The sequence below is a fragment of the Carassius gibelio genome, chromosome B6, assembly GCF_023724105.1.
Source record: "Carassius gibelio isolate Cgi1373 ecotype wild population from Czech Republic chromosome B6, carGib1.2-hapl.c, whole genome shotgun sequence".
Lineage (NCBI taxonomy): Eukaryota > Metazoa > Chordata > Actinopteri > Cypriniformes > Cyprinidae > Carassius > Carassius gibelio.
Genome location: NC_068401.1, coordinates 22,293,930 through 22,310,228, shown reverse-complemented (window position 1 = coordinate 22,310,228; position 16,299 = coordinate 22,293,930). Strand labels below are relative to the sequence as shown.

Below are 16,299 nucleotides of genomic sequence, written 5' to 3'. Positions count from 1 at the left end.
ATCTCGCTTTTTCTATCTGGGCATATTTATACTCATGTATAGGTAAAAAGTCGCACTCAGAAACAAAAACACAAAGAGAAAACATAAATTGAATGTGTTGCTTAGGTATCTTTAATTTATTTTTTCTCATGCTTGGCACCGTCCTCACAGTCCTCTTTATCATTTTATGTGCTCTAAGTCTGCTTTCTGCTTCTACGCTCTCCATTCACTGCATTCACCTTACTATTTCTGTCCTTCTTTTACCTTATCAGAAACTTGGAGTTTAACCTACCTTACATTATTCCAAACTGACATACAGTATAGGGTATAACTGGACTAAAATGCTTAGAAATACAGATTTAAAAAGAAAGTGATCACTCTCTTCTCCCGCTCATACAGATGTGCTCGTATCTTTTTGGATGTGTGGAAAAACAAAAGAAACTACATATTATGAAAAACTGTCCTAAAGGTTTTATTTTTATCTTGGTTTGATTCTTTGGTTGCAGCTCCTTGTCCAAAGGTTACATGAAGTCCTGTTGCTGTTGTGTAGATTCACTCACCACCTGTAGGGGGAAGTAGACAGACTTCATAAGCTCTTTGTCGACAAGCAGCCAATTTGTTAGGAAATCACTCCTGCAAAGCAACCCCCCCCCCCCTCCCATCCCCATTTTATTTATTTGTTTATAGTATTTAAGTTCTGTATTCAAAAATGTTTACATTTTACTTTAGTATATGACACTAATATTGCAAAGGAAGTTGAGGTTATATACGGGAGGGAATGAAAAGACAGCACTGGAATGAGGTGTGTGTGTGTGTGTGTGTGTGTGTGTGTGTGTGTGTGTGTGTGTGTGTGTTTACACACATATCACACCTCCCCATCACGCGTCTCAATGGTCTTGATCAGGACAGTTTTCTTTGAGTGCATTTCAGATGCTCTCTGTTGGTGCTCTGGACTCGTCTCTGTTGAAAATGTATATTCAATATAAAAAAAATGCACACTCATTTTACATACATAGAATTTTAGTAACATTTTACAATAATATTTTAATAAACATTAATGCTTTAACTAACATTTATTAAGCATGCAAAATAGATTTGTTACAGTATTTCTTAATCTTTTATAATATTTTTTTTGTGTGTGTGAAATTTATCTGTTCCATTAACAGATGCAACTTTTGATTTTAGTAATGTATAAACTGTTGAAATTAACATTAAGTCAGATTAATAAACATTTTAGATGTGTGTTTCATTGTTAGTTAATGTTAACAGAATGATCCTTAGCAAAGTGTTACCAACATTACTTATTACTTATGTTGAAAACAGATCTGCTTAATATTTTTGTGCAAAACTTTTTTTTTTTTTTTGAGGATGAATTTTTCAGGATCCTTTGAACAGAATGGTTAAAAGACTAGTTTTTATTAGAAAATTTATTTTTAGAAATCAAACAAAAATGTGCATCTGCTGAATACAATTACTTATTACTTTCAAAAAAGAAATTACTAACCCTAAATATTCATATTAAATGATACTGCTATAAATATTCATATTAATATATCTGTTTTTAACTTTGTAAAAAAATTAATTTAAAATGTAAATTTAAATCCCTGTTTACCTCATGTTTTGTAATTAAGAATAATAATTAGTATTATTTTATTTTAAATTATTCACAAGACAACAACAACAAAAAAATGCAGAAATCTATGCAGGTAGGTACAGCGCCTCCTTGTGGTCTCATGAGGAAACATCTACATATTTAGTATATCACAAGGTTTCCATCTTACCTCTAAAGCTTAAAGTGGAATATGACTGCATGGGCATCACAATCCTTTAAGGTGAGAGAGGAGGAAAGGTAAAAAGTAACAAAAAGTTATTAAAATAAGCAGAAGGGGCGGAGTATGTTTAAAACAAGGACAACTTTTTTTCATTTCCTTTGTACCTGCTCTCCTCTCCTTCCAGCAGTTTCCTGTAGGTGGCGATCTCCACATCCAGGGCCATCTTAACATTGAGCAGGTCCTGATATTCTCGCAGGTGACGTGCCATCTCGTCCTTCATGTTGGCAATCTCTGCCTCCAGCCTGGCGATGTTGTCCTGGAAAGCACCAGCCTCACGACCATGACGATCCTCCATGTCTCTCATCTGCCTCATGAGAGACTCGTTCTACAGCGTGAGAGACAAAGAGATGAATGCCACATGGAGAAAGACAAAGAACATGTTATGTCCACATCAGAACAGATGAAACATACGGTGCCCTTGAGGGAGTCGATCTCACAGGTGTAGGACTGAATCTGGTGTCTGTACTCCATGGTGTCCAGCTTGGCTTGTTTGAGAGCCTCGTTGTTCTTGCTCACTGCTTGGTTAAGATCTGACACCTAATGGTGAAAATACAACGATCAGTGTTCAGCAGGTTTTCCTTTCATTTTTCTCACCCAGTTCACCAGTTTTGAGGAAGATACTTTGAAACTTAAATACAACAAAGCTACGTTTTATGCTTGTCAGAAAATAATTTGCTTAAAGGCATACTCTAACCCAAAATGAAAATTTTGTCATTAATAACTAAACCCCATGTCATTCCAAACCTGTAAAAGCTTAAACAAAATTTATGATATTTTGGATGAAAACCGGGAGGCTTGTGACTTGTTTCATTGGCTGCCAAGTAAATTGCAGTGTCAAGGTTCAGAAAAGTATGAAATACATTGTCAGAATAGTCCATCTGCCATCAGTGATTCAATCTGAATTGTATGAAGCAACAAGAATAATTTTAGTACGTTATTAAGAAAACAAAATTAATTACTTTATTCAACAATTTGTTTCATCTGTGTTATTCCCCATCACCGAAGTGCCATTTCGCAGAATATCCACAGAACTCAAGCAGTGTTTTATTTTCTGTGTGTATGTTCTTCGAAATGACACACAGGGGAGACAAATTGTTGAATAAAGTCACTATTTTTCTTTTCTTCATGTACAAAAAGTATTCTTGTTGCTTCATAATGTTACGGTTAAACCACTGATGGCAGATGGACTATTCTGACGATATCTTTCATACCTTTCTGGACCTTGACAGTGTAACTCACTTGACAGTCAATGGAACCGTCACAAGCCTCCCCTTTTCCAAAATATGGAACATCAAAAGATGTTCATTTTAAGGTGGAGTAACCCTTTAATCTGGCATTCCCAGTAAAAAAAACTTGTAAATTTCTTGGTATGATATATTATTGCATTCAGTCTTTTCCAACTTGTTTTATTTCAATTAAAACGTGTTTTGTATTTCTGTTTTGACTTATGCAACTTATAAAGTTTATATGAGCTTATAAAGTTTTTGATTGAAAAAAAGCAATGTGAATTATTCACTCTTAAATATAAAGGTGCTTCACAATGCCATAGAAGTTCCATAAAGAACCTTTAACATCTGAAGAACTTTTCTGTTTCAGAGAAGTTTCTTTTTGGTGAAAGAAGGTTCTTCAGATTATAAAAAGGTAAAACGGACATTGTTCTTTACATAACTTTTTACTTAAAGGGCTCATACAATGCAAAATTTCCTTTCTCTTTGGAGTGTTACAAGCTCTTGGAGCATAAATAAGATCTGTAAAGTTTCAAAGACTACAGTCTCAAAAAGTTAAAGGGGGGGGGGGGGGGGGTGAAATGCTCGTTTTCACTCAAATCTCCTGTTAATCTTGAGTACCTATAGAGTAGTACTGAGTGGATATATACAGTTTCAGTACATACCACATAGAGACGTCATTGCTGATGCTGCTCTTGTTAAATTTCAGCCTCTGGATCTGATTCTGGATCATAAATAAACGGCTGAATCTGACTGTTAGCCATGGTTTGTTTTGGATGTTTTTTTCCTCACGGTAATGTCACAGCTTCCAAACGCTGTCAACGCAAAAGCCTACTGACGCTCGTGATTCTTTAGCTCCGCCCAAACGTCACGCCTCCAGTCGGTCGTGTTTTTCCAGGAAAAATCGGTACAGACTATCTTTCTCTTATAAATATAATAAAACTAAAGACTTTTTGGAGTTATGAAGGATGCAGTACTACTCTATAGGTACTCAAGATTAACAGGATATTGAGTGAAAACGAGCATTTCACCCATTTCACCCCCCCCCCCCCCCCTTTAAATCAGATGTATGGACTTACTTCCGATTTGAAAACAAGGAGGGGATGTAAGTAGTGATGCAACAAATGCATTAATGATATTTTCAGCAGTGTCATATGACCCCTTTAATGGTTCTTTGTGGATCCAAAAATGATTCTTTAATGGTATTACTTTTAAGGACCTTTATTTTTAAGAGTGTTTTGGCAACGTACACTCAAAACTGAGCCAAATAAACTAATTGGATCATTGGGGCCTATGCTCAAATGAGTCAAAATAGAAATACAAAACTTGTTTTAACTGAAGGAAAACAAGTTGTGAAAAAGATTTCACAATAATATAGAATAATAAGAAATTTGTAAGCGATTTTTTTTGTAGGCCATCTTTTTTGGGGGATTTCAAAACCGTATCCCAAAACAAAACATAATTTCTGGGTTACATTGACCAGAAAACAACGTAAAGGTAAAAAAGTAGGATTTTAGTCCTAAGTAATAGTGTTCAAAAGGGACGAGACATCCAGGAGTATACATTTATTAGTGTTGCTTTAGACACTTTGGGGATACGTTGTCAGAGACGAGACCCTGAGGTATCTTAAGTCAGATATTTTAAGTGATACCTAATGGTGATAATGTAAAAGGTAAAAATCTAAAGTTTTTTTTTTCCTTTTCTTCTGTCTCACCTTTGACTTGTACCAATCCTCAGCCTCTGCGATGTTCTTTGCAGCGATGCCTTCATACTGAGCACGGATGTCCCTCAGGGCAGCAGTCAGGTCCGGTTTGGACATGTCCATCTGGATTTGGACTTGACTCTCTTGCATCTGGGCCTGCAACTCACGAATTTCCTACACAGAGAGAAAGAAATAGCTTGTGTGTATAGTGCTTGTTTTAATAAAGCAGCATGGCATTGCTGATAGAACTAATGGCAGGACTAATCTCAAACATCTCAAACAGCTGGCCGTGAAACAAACGCTTGTCAGAAGCTGTTTTAAAGTAGCTGTCTAATCTCAAGGAACAGATGCAGCTGTATAATAGAGCTCTGAGATTAGATTCACTCAGCTCAGCAGTGTGGAGGAAGCTACTTTAAAACTCTAGCTTGAAACTCTAGTAGCATTAAGCTAATTGAAAACTATGGTGAAGCTGGAATGTCAAACACAATCCTAATTAAAGTAAACTAATAATTTATTGAATCATTTAAAATTTTTCTTAAGAGATTAACTTGCACAAGCTCTAACACACTGATTCACTAAAATGGACTGAATTTTCAAATCTAAATATTGAAATGAATAATTTTGAGTTTGTACAAGACAGATGACTATCCGACTCACTGATTGTCTCTTTGCAATACTACCAATAATAACCAGTGAATCATTTTTTAACTGAAGAAAGTAATTAATACCAGAGTTTATATGAGATGTGTTACATTTTAAGTTGGCTTGCCTGTAGTCTGTGTTTTACATCATTTTACTGGCACAGACAATAAAAATTAAATGTCCTTAAATGTGCTAACCTCCTCATGGATCCTCTTGAGGAAGGCAATCTCCTCTTGGAGAGTCTCTACGCGTCTTTCCAGATCCAGACGGGCCAAAGTGGCAGCATCCACGTCCTGAAATTGAATGCAATGTCAAAATAAAACTAAGCCACATTTTATTATTCATTACTAATTTGAAAATAAAACAGAATGGAATTCAAGAGAGGGGGTTTTGTGTTTTAGGGAACTTACTGCTCTGAAAGCGGCCAGATTATTCTCTGCCTCTTCCCTCAGGGCAATCTCCTCCTGAAGCCTGGTGAGAAGAAGATGGAGAATGGGAGAAGGGAGTTAAATATATCATATTTATTACAGCCAGCCTATTTCCTTTCCTTTTATAGACTGAAGGTTTACAGCAACCTCACACAAAGCTTTCCCTGCTGGAAGATGGAGTGAGGGCAGCACATTTAGGCTGACTAACTCCTGAATAAAGCTAGAAGTAAAGCTAGACTATTGTAAACAAAATGCTTGATAGAACAAACGCTTCCTTTATAAAGGAAGTTTCCTTAAGCCTTTAATAACGTGTCTAGGCCTGATATAGCATTTTATTGCATTCATAATTGGTTGGTAGGCCAGATGAAGTCATGTTTAATCATTTCTTAGCTTGGTTACTAAAGAGACAGGCAATTTGAATATTTTTTAAGCATTAAATAAAGAACACATTGGAACACTCCAGTGACCCTGAAACACCTGTGCCCAGCAGTCTCTCAGTGGTCTTTCAAACTGATTATATACATTTTCTTCTTCTCCAACTGTTTTTGTTTGGCCATGTTGAGAAGAATGTCCCTACAGTGGCCCAGTAGTGCATAACACAAGAAATCTCCGCAACACAATGAAATCGCCACAATACAACACATTAACTAACTAATTTTGTTGTGTCGTGCTAATTTCGTAGCCTGTTTCTGTTGTTTTGTGGCTCGTTTCCAATCTGTTGTGTTAATTTTGTTATGATGGGGCATGTTTCTGTTGTGTTGTCGCTTATTTCTTTTGTGTTGTGCTAATTTTGTAATGTTGTGGCATGTTTCCCTCTGTGTTGCTGCTTGTTTCCGTTGTGTTGTGGCTTATTTCTGTTGCGTTATGGCTTGTTTCTGTTGTGTTGCTGCTGGTTTTTGTTGTGTTGTGCTAATTTGTTATGTTGTGATTTGTTTCCTTTGTACTGTGGCTTGTTTCTGTTGCATTGTGGCTTGTTTCCATTGTGTTGTGTTAATTTGTAATCAATACATGAAATACATTTTATTTTAACTGGAGACTTTTCTCTCCTCCATTTGTTACATATTTCACAAGAGTAACAAGTGCTCCTGTTGCTGTGATATAGACTTCACATTGTGCTATGTATGAATGTGATGTTTGTATTTCTCTCAGATTGTGTTATCTTTGCTGTCTGGGGCAGCAGAATGTGTGTGGGGTATTTGCTATGGGGAGATATCATGTTTGTTTCCCTGTTGGCACTGAATGACTCTAGATTGTTATGTAATGTACTGTGTGTTTCTAAATATGAAACTCGAGAGTGGGTTGACAGCTTCAGTACCACAAGGAATACATGAATAAAATTTGCGTGCATTTTTGAATAATCAAATAACATCTGTTTACAAGTGTACTCCTTTAAGCCCCTCTTTCTTTTGTATCATGCTGAAAAAAAAGTTTTTTTAAACTGGTTTGCTGACCTGGCTAAGGTGGTCTTCGGATGATCTTTTTGTACTCCTGGTCTGGCCAAAAGTCTTAAATATAAAGGTCCTTTATTGGCATTGATGGTTCCATAAGGTGGAAAATAGCTCTTCTGTGCAGCAATTAATTGCAAAAATTCCTTTTTGAACCTTTATTTTTAAGAGAGAAGCAGCAATTTTTCGTAGCCTGACCACCTGGAAAGTGCCCAAGACCCAGACCAAAACAAGCCAGTCTTAAACAAACCAGACCAGCCTTACCAGACTGTTAAACCAATTTAGGCTAATTTAAGGTGTTTCCTCCAGTAGAGATTCATGCTTAATGCATCTCACCTGAGTTTCAGTTTCTGCAGGTCATCTGCCAAGTTATCCCTCTCCACCTCCACACGTGATCTGTGACTGGTGACCACATCGATCTCTCTTCTCAGCTCCCTCATCTCATCCTCATACAGGTCGGCGATCCGTGTGGGCTCCCGCCCCTTCAAGCGCTCCACCTCAATCACCATTGCCTGGTTTTGCTGCTCCAGCATGCGGACCTTCTCAATGTAGTTGGCAAATCTGTCGTTTAGGTGCTGAAGTTCAGCTTTCTCATTGGTGCGTGTTTGGAGAAACTCCTGGTTGAGTGCGTCGGCCAAGTTGAAGTCCAGCGTTTCACCCATGCCACCATAGGAGCGGGTATAGCCCGCAGACAAGTTGGGCAAACTGTAGGAGGAGGCTCGATAACTGGAGAATCCAGGAGTGGGAGTAGAGGACTTGCTGAGCTCGTAGACTCTGGAGCTGACCCGAGAGCTGCTGGACCCCCCAGTCGAGGCTCGGCCGAACATTGCACGGGACATTGGTGGTGTCAGGTAGCCAGGACCACCAAACATTCGACGGTATGATGAAGACGATGAGGAAGAGGCGTAGTGGCTCATGTTGGAGCAAAAGAAGGACAGACCAGATGAATACAAACACCCTCTGGAGAGGACAGAGACAGAATGAGCGCATGGGATGCTTATCTGTAACTATTTGTAGGCTTCTGCCCCCTCCCTCCCCAGCTACCCCAAAGTACTTCAGCCCACCTCCTCTCTCTCATACCATCTTCTCCATCTTAAACCTAACAAATCATTTCTCCCATCCTATCTCTTTCACTCACTGCCCAGCTGTTCCAACTTTTGGCACAAGAAGCTGAAAGCTGAAAGAGAGAACCCACTGTGCCCCTCACAGTGGTGATCTCATCATTTAAACGTATCTGACTGTCTGGTCCATACCAGCAAGCCTGGGAAATTACAAGTATATATATGTATGTTTATATTATTCTTTTTTCTAATTAAAGTGATAGTCAATCATGTCATGCCATGTGATGGTGTCATCATTTACTCACCCTCATGTAATGCCAAACCTGTAAGACTTTCTGCTTGCATAAATAAATACATGCCAAATTACATTTTAGAGACCCCATCAACTTTCAATGTATATGCCAGGTTCGTGAAGTCAACTAAAAAAAGTTAACTAAAACTAAAATCATTAATAATAATAATAATAATAATAATAATAATAATAATAACGACGTATTTGAAAAGATAAAATAAAAACTAATAAAAATGACACTCAACAAAACCGCTAAAACTGACTAAAATTCAATTGGAAACTAAAAAAAATTCAAAATTAATACGTACAATTCAAAATATTAACACAAACTTTAGTAGTATTTCAGTTATAAAATAATTGGTATGGACAAAATCATATAGAACTTTTAAAATATGTTCTTTTGCAGCAAGTCAGACAGGTTTGCAAAGACATGAGGGTGAGGGTAATGACTGAATTTTCCTTTTAGGTTGAACTATTCCTTTAAGTTTAATTTCAAATGCAAAAGGCCACAATGAAAATAAAATCATTCCTCAAAGATGTATCGTTTGTTAATGAGAAAAATGTAAAATCATTCACATTGGAATTCCATAAATAACCACACAGATGTCACTGCAGCTCTCTGCCATTTGTAAATGTCCTGATAACAGCTTGAGAAAATGTCACATTGTTAGTCCAGCACCTAAAGCTGGTAAACAGATGAGCACAAATTGAGCAGAAGGTTTATCTAAGCTGCCTTTAAAAGGAAAGGCATGAACAGAGGAGAAGATGCAAGCCTGTGCACCTTCTCTGGAAACAGCAAGGACATGATCCTCTCCTCCTGCAACTCATTGTGTCATTATTGACAATGGCATTTCACATGTCACTACTGAAGGAGAGCAGATTTAAGATGTTTCAACAAAACCCTGAATAATATAATATAAAAATAAAAGTACCTATCCCACTGGAAGATGTCTTTGAAGATCAAAAGTCAAAGATTTCATATGATTTAGAGGCATGGTGGAGTTTGGTTGAAGTTGCAAACAATGCTATAAACCCGGGGTCTTCTTGTTTATTAGGCCAAGGACTCCTTTTAGTGGACAAGATGGAGAGCAGTGATTCCCTGTTACATACATGTATGAAATTCAATGTTGCATTTAAAGTCTTGCCTAAAATCACATCTAGTAACCTACTACAATATTACTGTATGTCATTATTACATTGCAAAGTAATTAAAATATGTATATATTTATAATGAATATGTTTTAATTTATCCAACACATTTTAATGTGAGAGGGACAATTAAACATCTAGAATGAGTTTGTTTCAGATTTGGAGAAATTTTGCATTGCATTACTTGCTCACTAATGGATCCTCTGCAGTGAATGGGTGCAATAACTTATAAGAAATCACAATAACCCACAAGTAACTGACATGACTCCTGTCCATCAGTTAACATCTATTTCTTTCCTGATTCAGACAAGATGACAAGATGATTTCACTGGAGAAAGCAATTATGGATAGCTAGAGGATTCATATTTTAACCAAAAGCAATTGGTTTGCAGTTAAAACATGATTAATGATGGATTTGTTTATTCCAAACACACAGCTTTTTACTTCACATGTTAACTGATAATGTTTTTATCAGCTGTTAGGACTCTCATTCTGACAGCACCCATTCACTCCAGGGGAGCCACAGGTGAACAAGTCATGCAATTGTACATTTCTGACGAAGAAACAATCTCTTCATCTCGGATTGCCTGAGGGTGAGTACATTTCCATTTTTGGTTGAACTATTCCTTTATTTCTTGATAAATTATTATTGTAATTCCCCCTATATGTTCATTATTTCACATATAATATTTAGGGGGAAAAAATATTAGCAAACCACCTAATAGTTCTGCTGAAAACTCCTGATTCAGATTTGCAGTAGTATAGGAGAAATGATCTAAAGCTGTACATGTAAAGACAAACCTATATTTCTGCAAATGTTCATAATATTCTGAAAAAGTGGAGATCAAGGCCTGTTTTCATATATAATCTATAATATTGTAAAGTGTGCAGGGATTTCAGACCTTTTGTAAGCTGATCAAATAAGGCATATAATTGTTACAAGCCTCTGGTGGCTGTCAATGGTTCTTCTCAAACATATTTATACACAGAGTAAGAGGACTGGAATTCCATCTTTACAAAAGCTTCTCTGGAAGCCTTCAGACGACAGGAGAGAGAGAGCACAGGTGACAGAGAATGTAAACACATCTTCTTTTCTTCTACTTTCCCTCTCTCCTCCTGTTTATTTGCCTTTTCTCCCATCCTCTTCTATCTCTTGAAGCTCTATATAAGGTGTACAAGCCTCTCAGCTCAGCAAAGGGATACTGAGAATGTTTGCTTTGATAAAATGATGAAGAAAAGTGTTGTATTTAAACGTGCTTTCAACAATGGTTTTCTGATTTAAATAATGTGTCACAAAAACACGTGAACAGTGCATTTCTATTGCATGATGCTATCGTGCCTTTAGGTGTCAGTAAAGTACAAGATGACTGAGTTGTATTTACTCAATTTAATTTATTTGCTAGATTAATACAAAATAATTGCTGGCCAAAACATATCAAATGGTTATAAACTCAGAGTTTATCAAAGTTGTACAAAGTTCCTGTTTTCTTTGAAACAGCTTTAATAAGAAAGTGTGAACTTTTACCATCAGATGTTGTTATTCACATAGAAGCGGTGACATTTCACTTTAGTTTTGTGACTGAATAAAAATATTCTGTGGCCAAAACCACGTCACACCCTAAAAGTTCAGGGGCATACAGCACATTGCTGTAAAATGTCACTCAGATTTAAGCTTGAAATCAATTCATGCATACGATTAAAGAATTTTATTATTCCTTATTTAGAATGGCATAAGACAAAATGTATATGGAAATGCTATATGTTGTAATGAAGTTTTGTGAATCATCAGTTTAACCTCCTGCTCCTGGGCTGTGTGTGCTCTTGCATTGGGAAAGGGGGGTAGATCATGTTTTTAATTATTGTATTGCAACCTGGCAACAGTACACAAACATAAGAATGTACATCTAACTGTATGTGCACTTATTTTATACTCATCTAAGAAAATTTTAATTATTTTAATGCTGACGTGTGTTTTTGTGGTTATTGGTTTGAGTGAACATGTTTCCTTTTATGCTGTGTTTCTCCATGGTTTGCTTAATTTCCCATAGCTTAATTATTATATTAAATTATATATATATATATTATATTTGATATAATGACAGATACTCCTAACTTGGAAGGCTGTTCCCAGTTAACAAAAAAAACGTATGTCATAGTTTTTTTTTTAAGATAAAAGTCAATTAAAATTCTTGGGCATTGCCTATTTTCACTAATGGACTTACTCAGTAAGTCTTACTTTAAAAGTTCTGAATGCAAAGTCCAAACTGAAAGAAACAAAGGACATGAGGTCACACCACAAGTTGTGTCAAATTCTATCCATGGGGGTGCTATAAATGAAAAAAAAAAAAATTATCCATAAGAGTATGTGCAATCAAGTTGTAAATTAAAAGGTAATATTATGATGAAAAATACTGAAAAATCAACAAATACGGCCAGTAGCAGGCAATCAAATTATAGCAACCGATAACAAACTAGCATAAAATCTGTTTATGCACCATTATAATTTTTTTGAAAAACCTTTAGGCCTACCTTTTCTAACTTTTCGAAACCCCCGGCTAGGGTCCCACGGTGTTTTCAGCTGAGCTCCTTAAATTAATAGACCTTTTAACTCACAGATGAAGGCAGTAATACCATTGTTGTCCAAAAGTAGACATGGAAGAATAAGTAATCCTTGTTATATTGTTTTGTATTTTCTAGAATATCAGAAATATTTTGTAAAATAATTGCATTTTCCTGTCCACAGAATTGACAGTATATGAAATGATATTTTGTATTAAAATATTTTATGTATGTATAAAGTAAATACGACAGGAAATAAGATATGTTTCCTGTGGGTTCTAGCACGTGAGGTTGCGGATCATTGAGCAAAATAGACACTGAAATGAGCACATAAAGAAATTATTATTCCACTAAGCAAAGAAGTTAAGGCTAAAATAAGAACAGCAATAAAAATTAGATGGGAAGAAGTTTGTAATAAGGAGGAGAGAGGAAGACATCTTTATCATATTAAATATCAAGTTTGTGTAAGAGGAGTTAATTTTGGTCGTAGAAGAGAAGATCAATCATTACCAGACTACTTTACCACTTTACAATTTTCTCTATATAAAATAAATAAGCATGAGTGTGGGAGCCGTAGTCTGTTAAGTATGCACTTTTACATTGTTCTGCTTATGTTAATGAAAGAGCATTTCTGTTGGAAGAATAAAAATAAATTGTGATAGAAAATATTACACCTAAAACTCTGTTGAATAATGGCTTGAATCATAATAAAATATATAATTGTTTAATGACATAAAAAGTAGATCTGTTTAAAAGGATTTAGATTCGTTTTTATTATAATTAATTTGATTCTCCCTATTCCTTCAATGATCCACATTCCAGCCCAGTAGGTGGCGAGAATGCACCTATCGTTTGTTTGCCACCCACCATAAATTTTCAAAAGAAGAAAAAGAAGAAGAACGCAAGGCATTGTGGGTTTTTAGAACACGGAAGCTGAGCCAGTAGGCGGGCATCTGAGTTTGTATTATTATACAACAAAAACACGCAGGAATGGTGAACTCTTGCTGTGTTATTAACTGCAATAACCGTTCGCAGGACCGGTATGGAAAACGCATTTTAAATGGAGTGCGATTTTTCAGCTTTCCAGCTTGGAAGCAACATCTTGGGAATCAGATCGCCGAGTTAACAAAGAGGCGTCGCATGGCTTGGGTATCAGCCATAAAACGCGAAGACATCACATTCGACAACATTTCCCGACACATGTTTGTGTGTTCACGGCATTTTCTCTCAGGTAAACTATAATCAAGACACACATCACACTGTTACGTTGTTGCTGCTAGAAATGCAAACATGGCGAGGAGCTACACAGCCAACTTTGAACAACTAACGTTAGCTGACTAAATAATGCATATATTATAACGGTCAAAAGATCACGATTTTATTTTGTCCTGGGATACATTTGCTGTTTCAGTATACAATGTATCATTGTGATGGCAAAGCTACATTTTCTGCTGCCACTACTCCAGACTTCAGTGTCACAAGATCTAACAGAAATCATTGTAATATGCTCATTTTGTGCTCAAGAAACATTTCTTGTTATCTTCTTAATATTTTACGTGATTTTACTGATAACGATATTATTTATATCAATGGATCAAAAGTGACGTAAAGACTGTAATACTATTTTTAAATAAAGGCTGTTCTTTTGAATATGCATCAGTTTCCACAGAAATATTACACAGAAAAAAAAATGTTTCAGCATTCCTTAGAACCATTTTTAATAAGTGATAATAATTAAGCACCAAATGCATGTAATAAAAAGATTGTATGAATTTTAAAGGATCACTGGAGTAATTAAGACCGGAGTAATTCAGCTTCGCTATCACAAGAAAGAATTAAATAAAATCAAAATCAAATTATTTTAAACTGTAATGATAATGAGTCACTTTATTATGTGGAAAATTCATGATTATTTCAAATGTTTCATTGTTAGTGTGACTAATCAAAGAATTGTTTTCTTTCTTCTAATCAGGCAAACCAGCCTATGAAATGCTTGAGTGTCATCCTGACTGGGTGCCGTCATTACATCTCGGGCACACAGAGGTGAAAGCACCGCGTCCTGAGCGGTGTACCCGTAGGTCAAAGAGACAGAAAGCTCTCAAACAGAAATATGCTGCAGCTGCAACATCACCAGCTCTACCAGATGTGAAATTGGAGATGGATGTGGATGTAACACTGGAAGATGATGCACCATCGGATGAAGATCCACCATCAGATGAAGATCCACCATCAGATGAAGATCCACCATCGGATGAAGATCCACCACCAGACGAAGATCCACCACCAGACGAAGATCCACCATCGGATGAAAATCCACCATCGGATGAAGCTTCACATAGCTTACAGAATGATGAAGCTCCATCAACGTACGAACTTGAAGAACAGCAGGAATGTAGTTTCTGTAACTGCAGACGTGCTGAAATTAACCGCTTATTAGAGGAGAACAGGCTACTGAAGGAAGAGGTCTCCCAAAAGACAATGTCTGAGGATTTTTTGGGAGATGATGAAGATAGGGTCAAGTACTACACTGGGCTGCCAAGTTTTGCAGTTCTGATGGGTGTGCTGACGCAGCTTGTTCCTTGCCTACCGCAGACAGGATGCAAACTTTCCCCTTTTCAGATGCTCTTTTTAACTCTGATGCGCCTGAGGCTGAATCTGCCAATCCAGCACATTGCACACCTCTTCGGCACAGATCCACAGACTGTGTCCACCACATTCAGAGACACCATAAGTGCAATGTTTACACAACTCAGCCCTTTGGTGCACTGGCCAGAGAGATATTGCTTGAAGGGCAGCATGTTACAACAATTTGTGGAAGCTTTTGGCAATCACGTTGCAGTAATCGTGGACTGCTTTGAAATTAACGCAGAGAGAGCATCAAATCGGAGAGCTATAGCACAGAGATCTTCACAAAAGCACACGCTGAAGTATCTCATTGGCATTACACCACGTGGAGCTATTGCTTTCGTTTCTAAAGGGTGGGGAGATGGTGTCAGTGACAAGTATGTTATTGAGAGTAGTGGCCTTCTTGATAAACTGTTGCCTGGAGACTTGGTGTTGGCGGATCGTGGGTTTGACATCGGGGAGAATGTCGGACTAATGTGTGCCGAAGTGAAAAAACAAAAGCTAGTTATGAAAGATGCGGAGGAGACACGCAAGATAGCTCACCTCAGGGTCCACTTGAACAGGGTGGTGGGAAGTGTGCGCAGAAAGTACATCATGCTTAGTGAAGCCGTACCGGTGAGCATGATCGCCTCATGTGACGACGAGGACATGATGTTCCTTGACAAGGTTGTGACTGTGTGCTGTGCCCTGACTAATATGTGCCCCGGTGTCATGAATCTGTAAACCACGACATAAAACAAACTAAATGTGATCTCTATATTCTTCATTACTTTGTCACGTTGTAATAATAAATGATTGAAAAGGATTACAGTTTTGTATCTCTATTTTTGTGTAAAGCTGAAGTAAATGTGTACAGTCCACAGTAAAAAAAAAAAAAAGTGAAGTGACAATGTAATCAAGTACTCGCAACAGAGATTAAAAGGCAATAAATAAGTTAAATGCAGAATGTTCAATGAAAAACTACTGAAAAGTTCCAAGTGTTAATGTAGTGCAAATAAAAGAGGTGAAGTAGCAGTACAACCTTCAAGTTCTGACGAGATAAAAATTAATACATACACTGGTTAAATACACAATGAACAATGAGAACCTGCACTTAAATGGTCACTGTGTCAATTCAGAGCAAATGCAACAGGTAAAGTGGGAATAAAACCATCAAATTAAGCTAAATAAATTGTTAAATATAAAATGTCTTATAAATTTGAAAAAATAAAAATAAATCATCCACATTGAATTCAGTGTCAAGTTTTTTTATGTATTTATTTGCTTTTATTGTGCACAGATGAAGTATTGATTTGAGTTTAAATTATTTAGGTACCTAGCTGCTCTAGCCAGATGAATATAAGTTGGTGCAACAGTTTT

The 16,299-nt window shown here is 36.7% G+C and overlaps 2 protein-coding genes across 3 annotated transcripts; one reads left to right on the top strand and one right to left on the bottom strand.

Moving 5' to 3' along the window:
- Positions 1–88: 88 nt before the first annotated feature.
- desmb (desmin b) lies at positions 89–8,234 on the bottom strand. 2 transcript variants are annotated; one of them, XM_052559460.1, is made up of 9 exons: positions 7,591–8,234; positions 5,792–5,852; positions 5,579–5,674; positions 4,752–4,913; positions 2,223–2,348; positions 1,916–2,136; positions 1,761–1,804; positions 851–939; positions 89–542 (listed from the first exon to the last, which is right to left on the bottom strand). In XM_052559460.1, exons 1-9 carry the CDS (start codon positions 8,169–8,171, stop codon positions 501–503), a joined length of 1,422 nt encoding a protein of 473 aa, XP_052415420.1. In that variant the 5' UTR covers positions 8,172–8,234; the 3' UTR covers positions 89–500. The 2 variants fall into 2 exon arrangements, with proteins under 2 accessions (XP_052415420.1, XP_052415422.1); XM_052559462.1 differs by having other exon boundaries at positions 842–939; positions 7,591–8,221.
- Positions 8,235–13,207: 4,973 nt separating this feature from the next.
- LOC127960274 (uncharacterized) lies at positions 13,208–15,745 on the top strand. Its single transcript, XM_052559912.1, has 2 exons — positions 13,208–13,546; positions 14,288–15,745. The coding sequence occupies exons 1-2, from the start codon at positions 13,306–13,308 to the stop codon at positions 15,661–15,663; spliced, it is 1,617 nt and encodes a 538-aa protein (XP_052415872.1). The 5' UTR covers positions 13,208–13,305; the 3' UTR covers positions 15,664–15,745.
- Positions 15,746–16,299: the final 554 nt, after the last annotated feature.

What these genes read in the sequence shown, in the direction of transcription:
- desmb (XM_052559460.1), bottom strand. Translation starts at nt 8,171, where the DNA reads ATGAGCCACTACGCCTCTTCCTCATCGTCTTCATCATACCGTCGAATG. An exon ending in AGGATTGGTACAAGTCAAAG is followed by an intron (nt 2,349 to 4,751) that starts GTGAGACAGAAG and finishes TTTCACCATTAG; the next exon opens with GTGTCAGATCTTAACCAAGC. An exon ending in TTCCACTTTAAGCTTTAGAG is followed by an intron (nt 940 to 1,760) that starts GTAAGATGGAAA and finishes CATTTTCAACAG; the next exon opens with AGACGAGTCCAGAGCACCAA.
- LOC127960274 (XM_052559912.1), top strand. Translation starts at nt 13,306, where the DNA reads ATGGTGAACTCTTGCTGTGTTATTAACTGCAATAACCGTTCGCAGGAC. An exon ending in TTCACGGCATTTTCTCTCAG is followed by an intron (nt 13,547 to 14,287) that starts GTAAACTATAAT and finishes TCTTCTAATCAG; the next exon opens with GCAAACCAGCCTATGAAATG.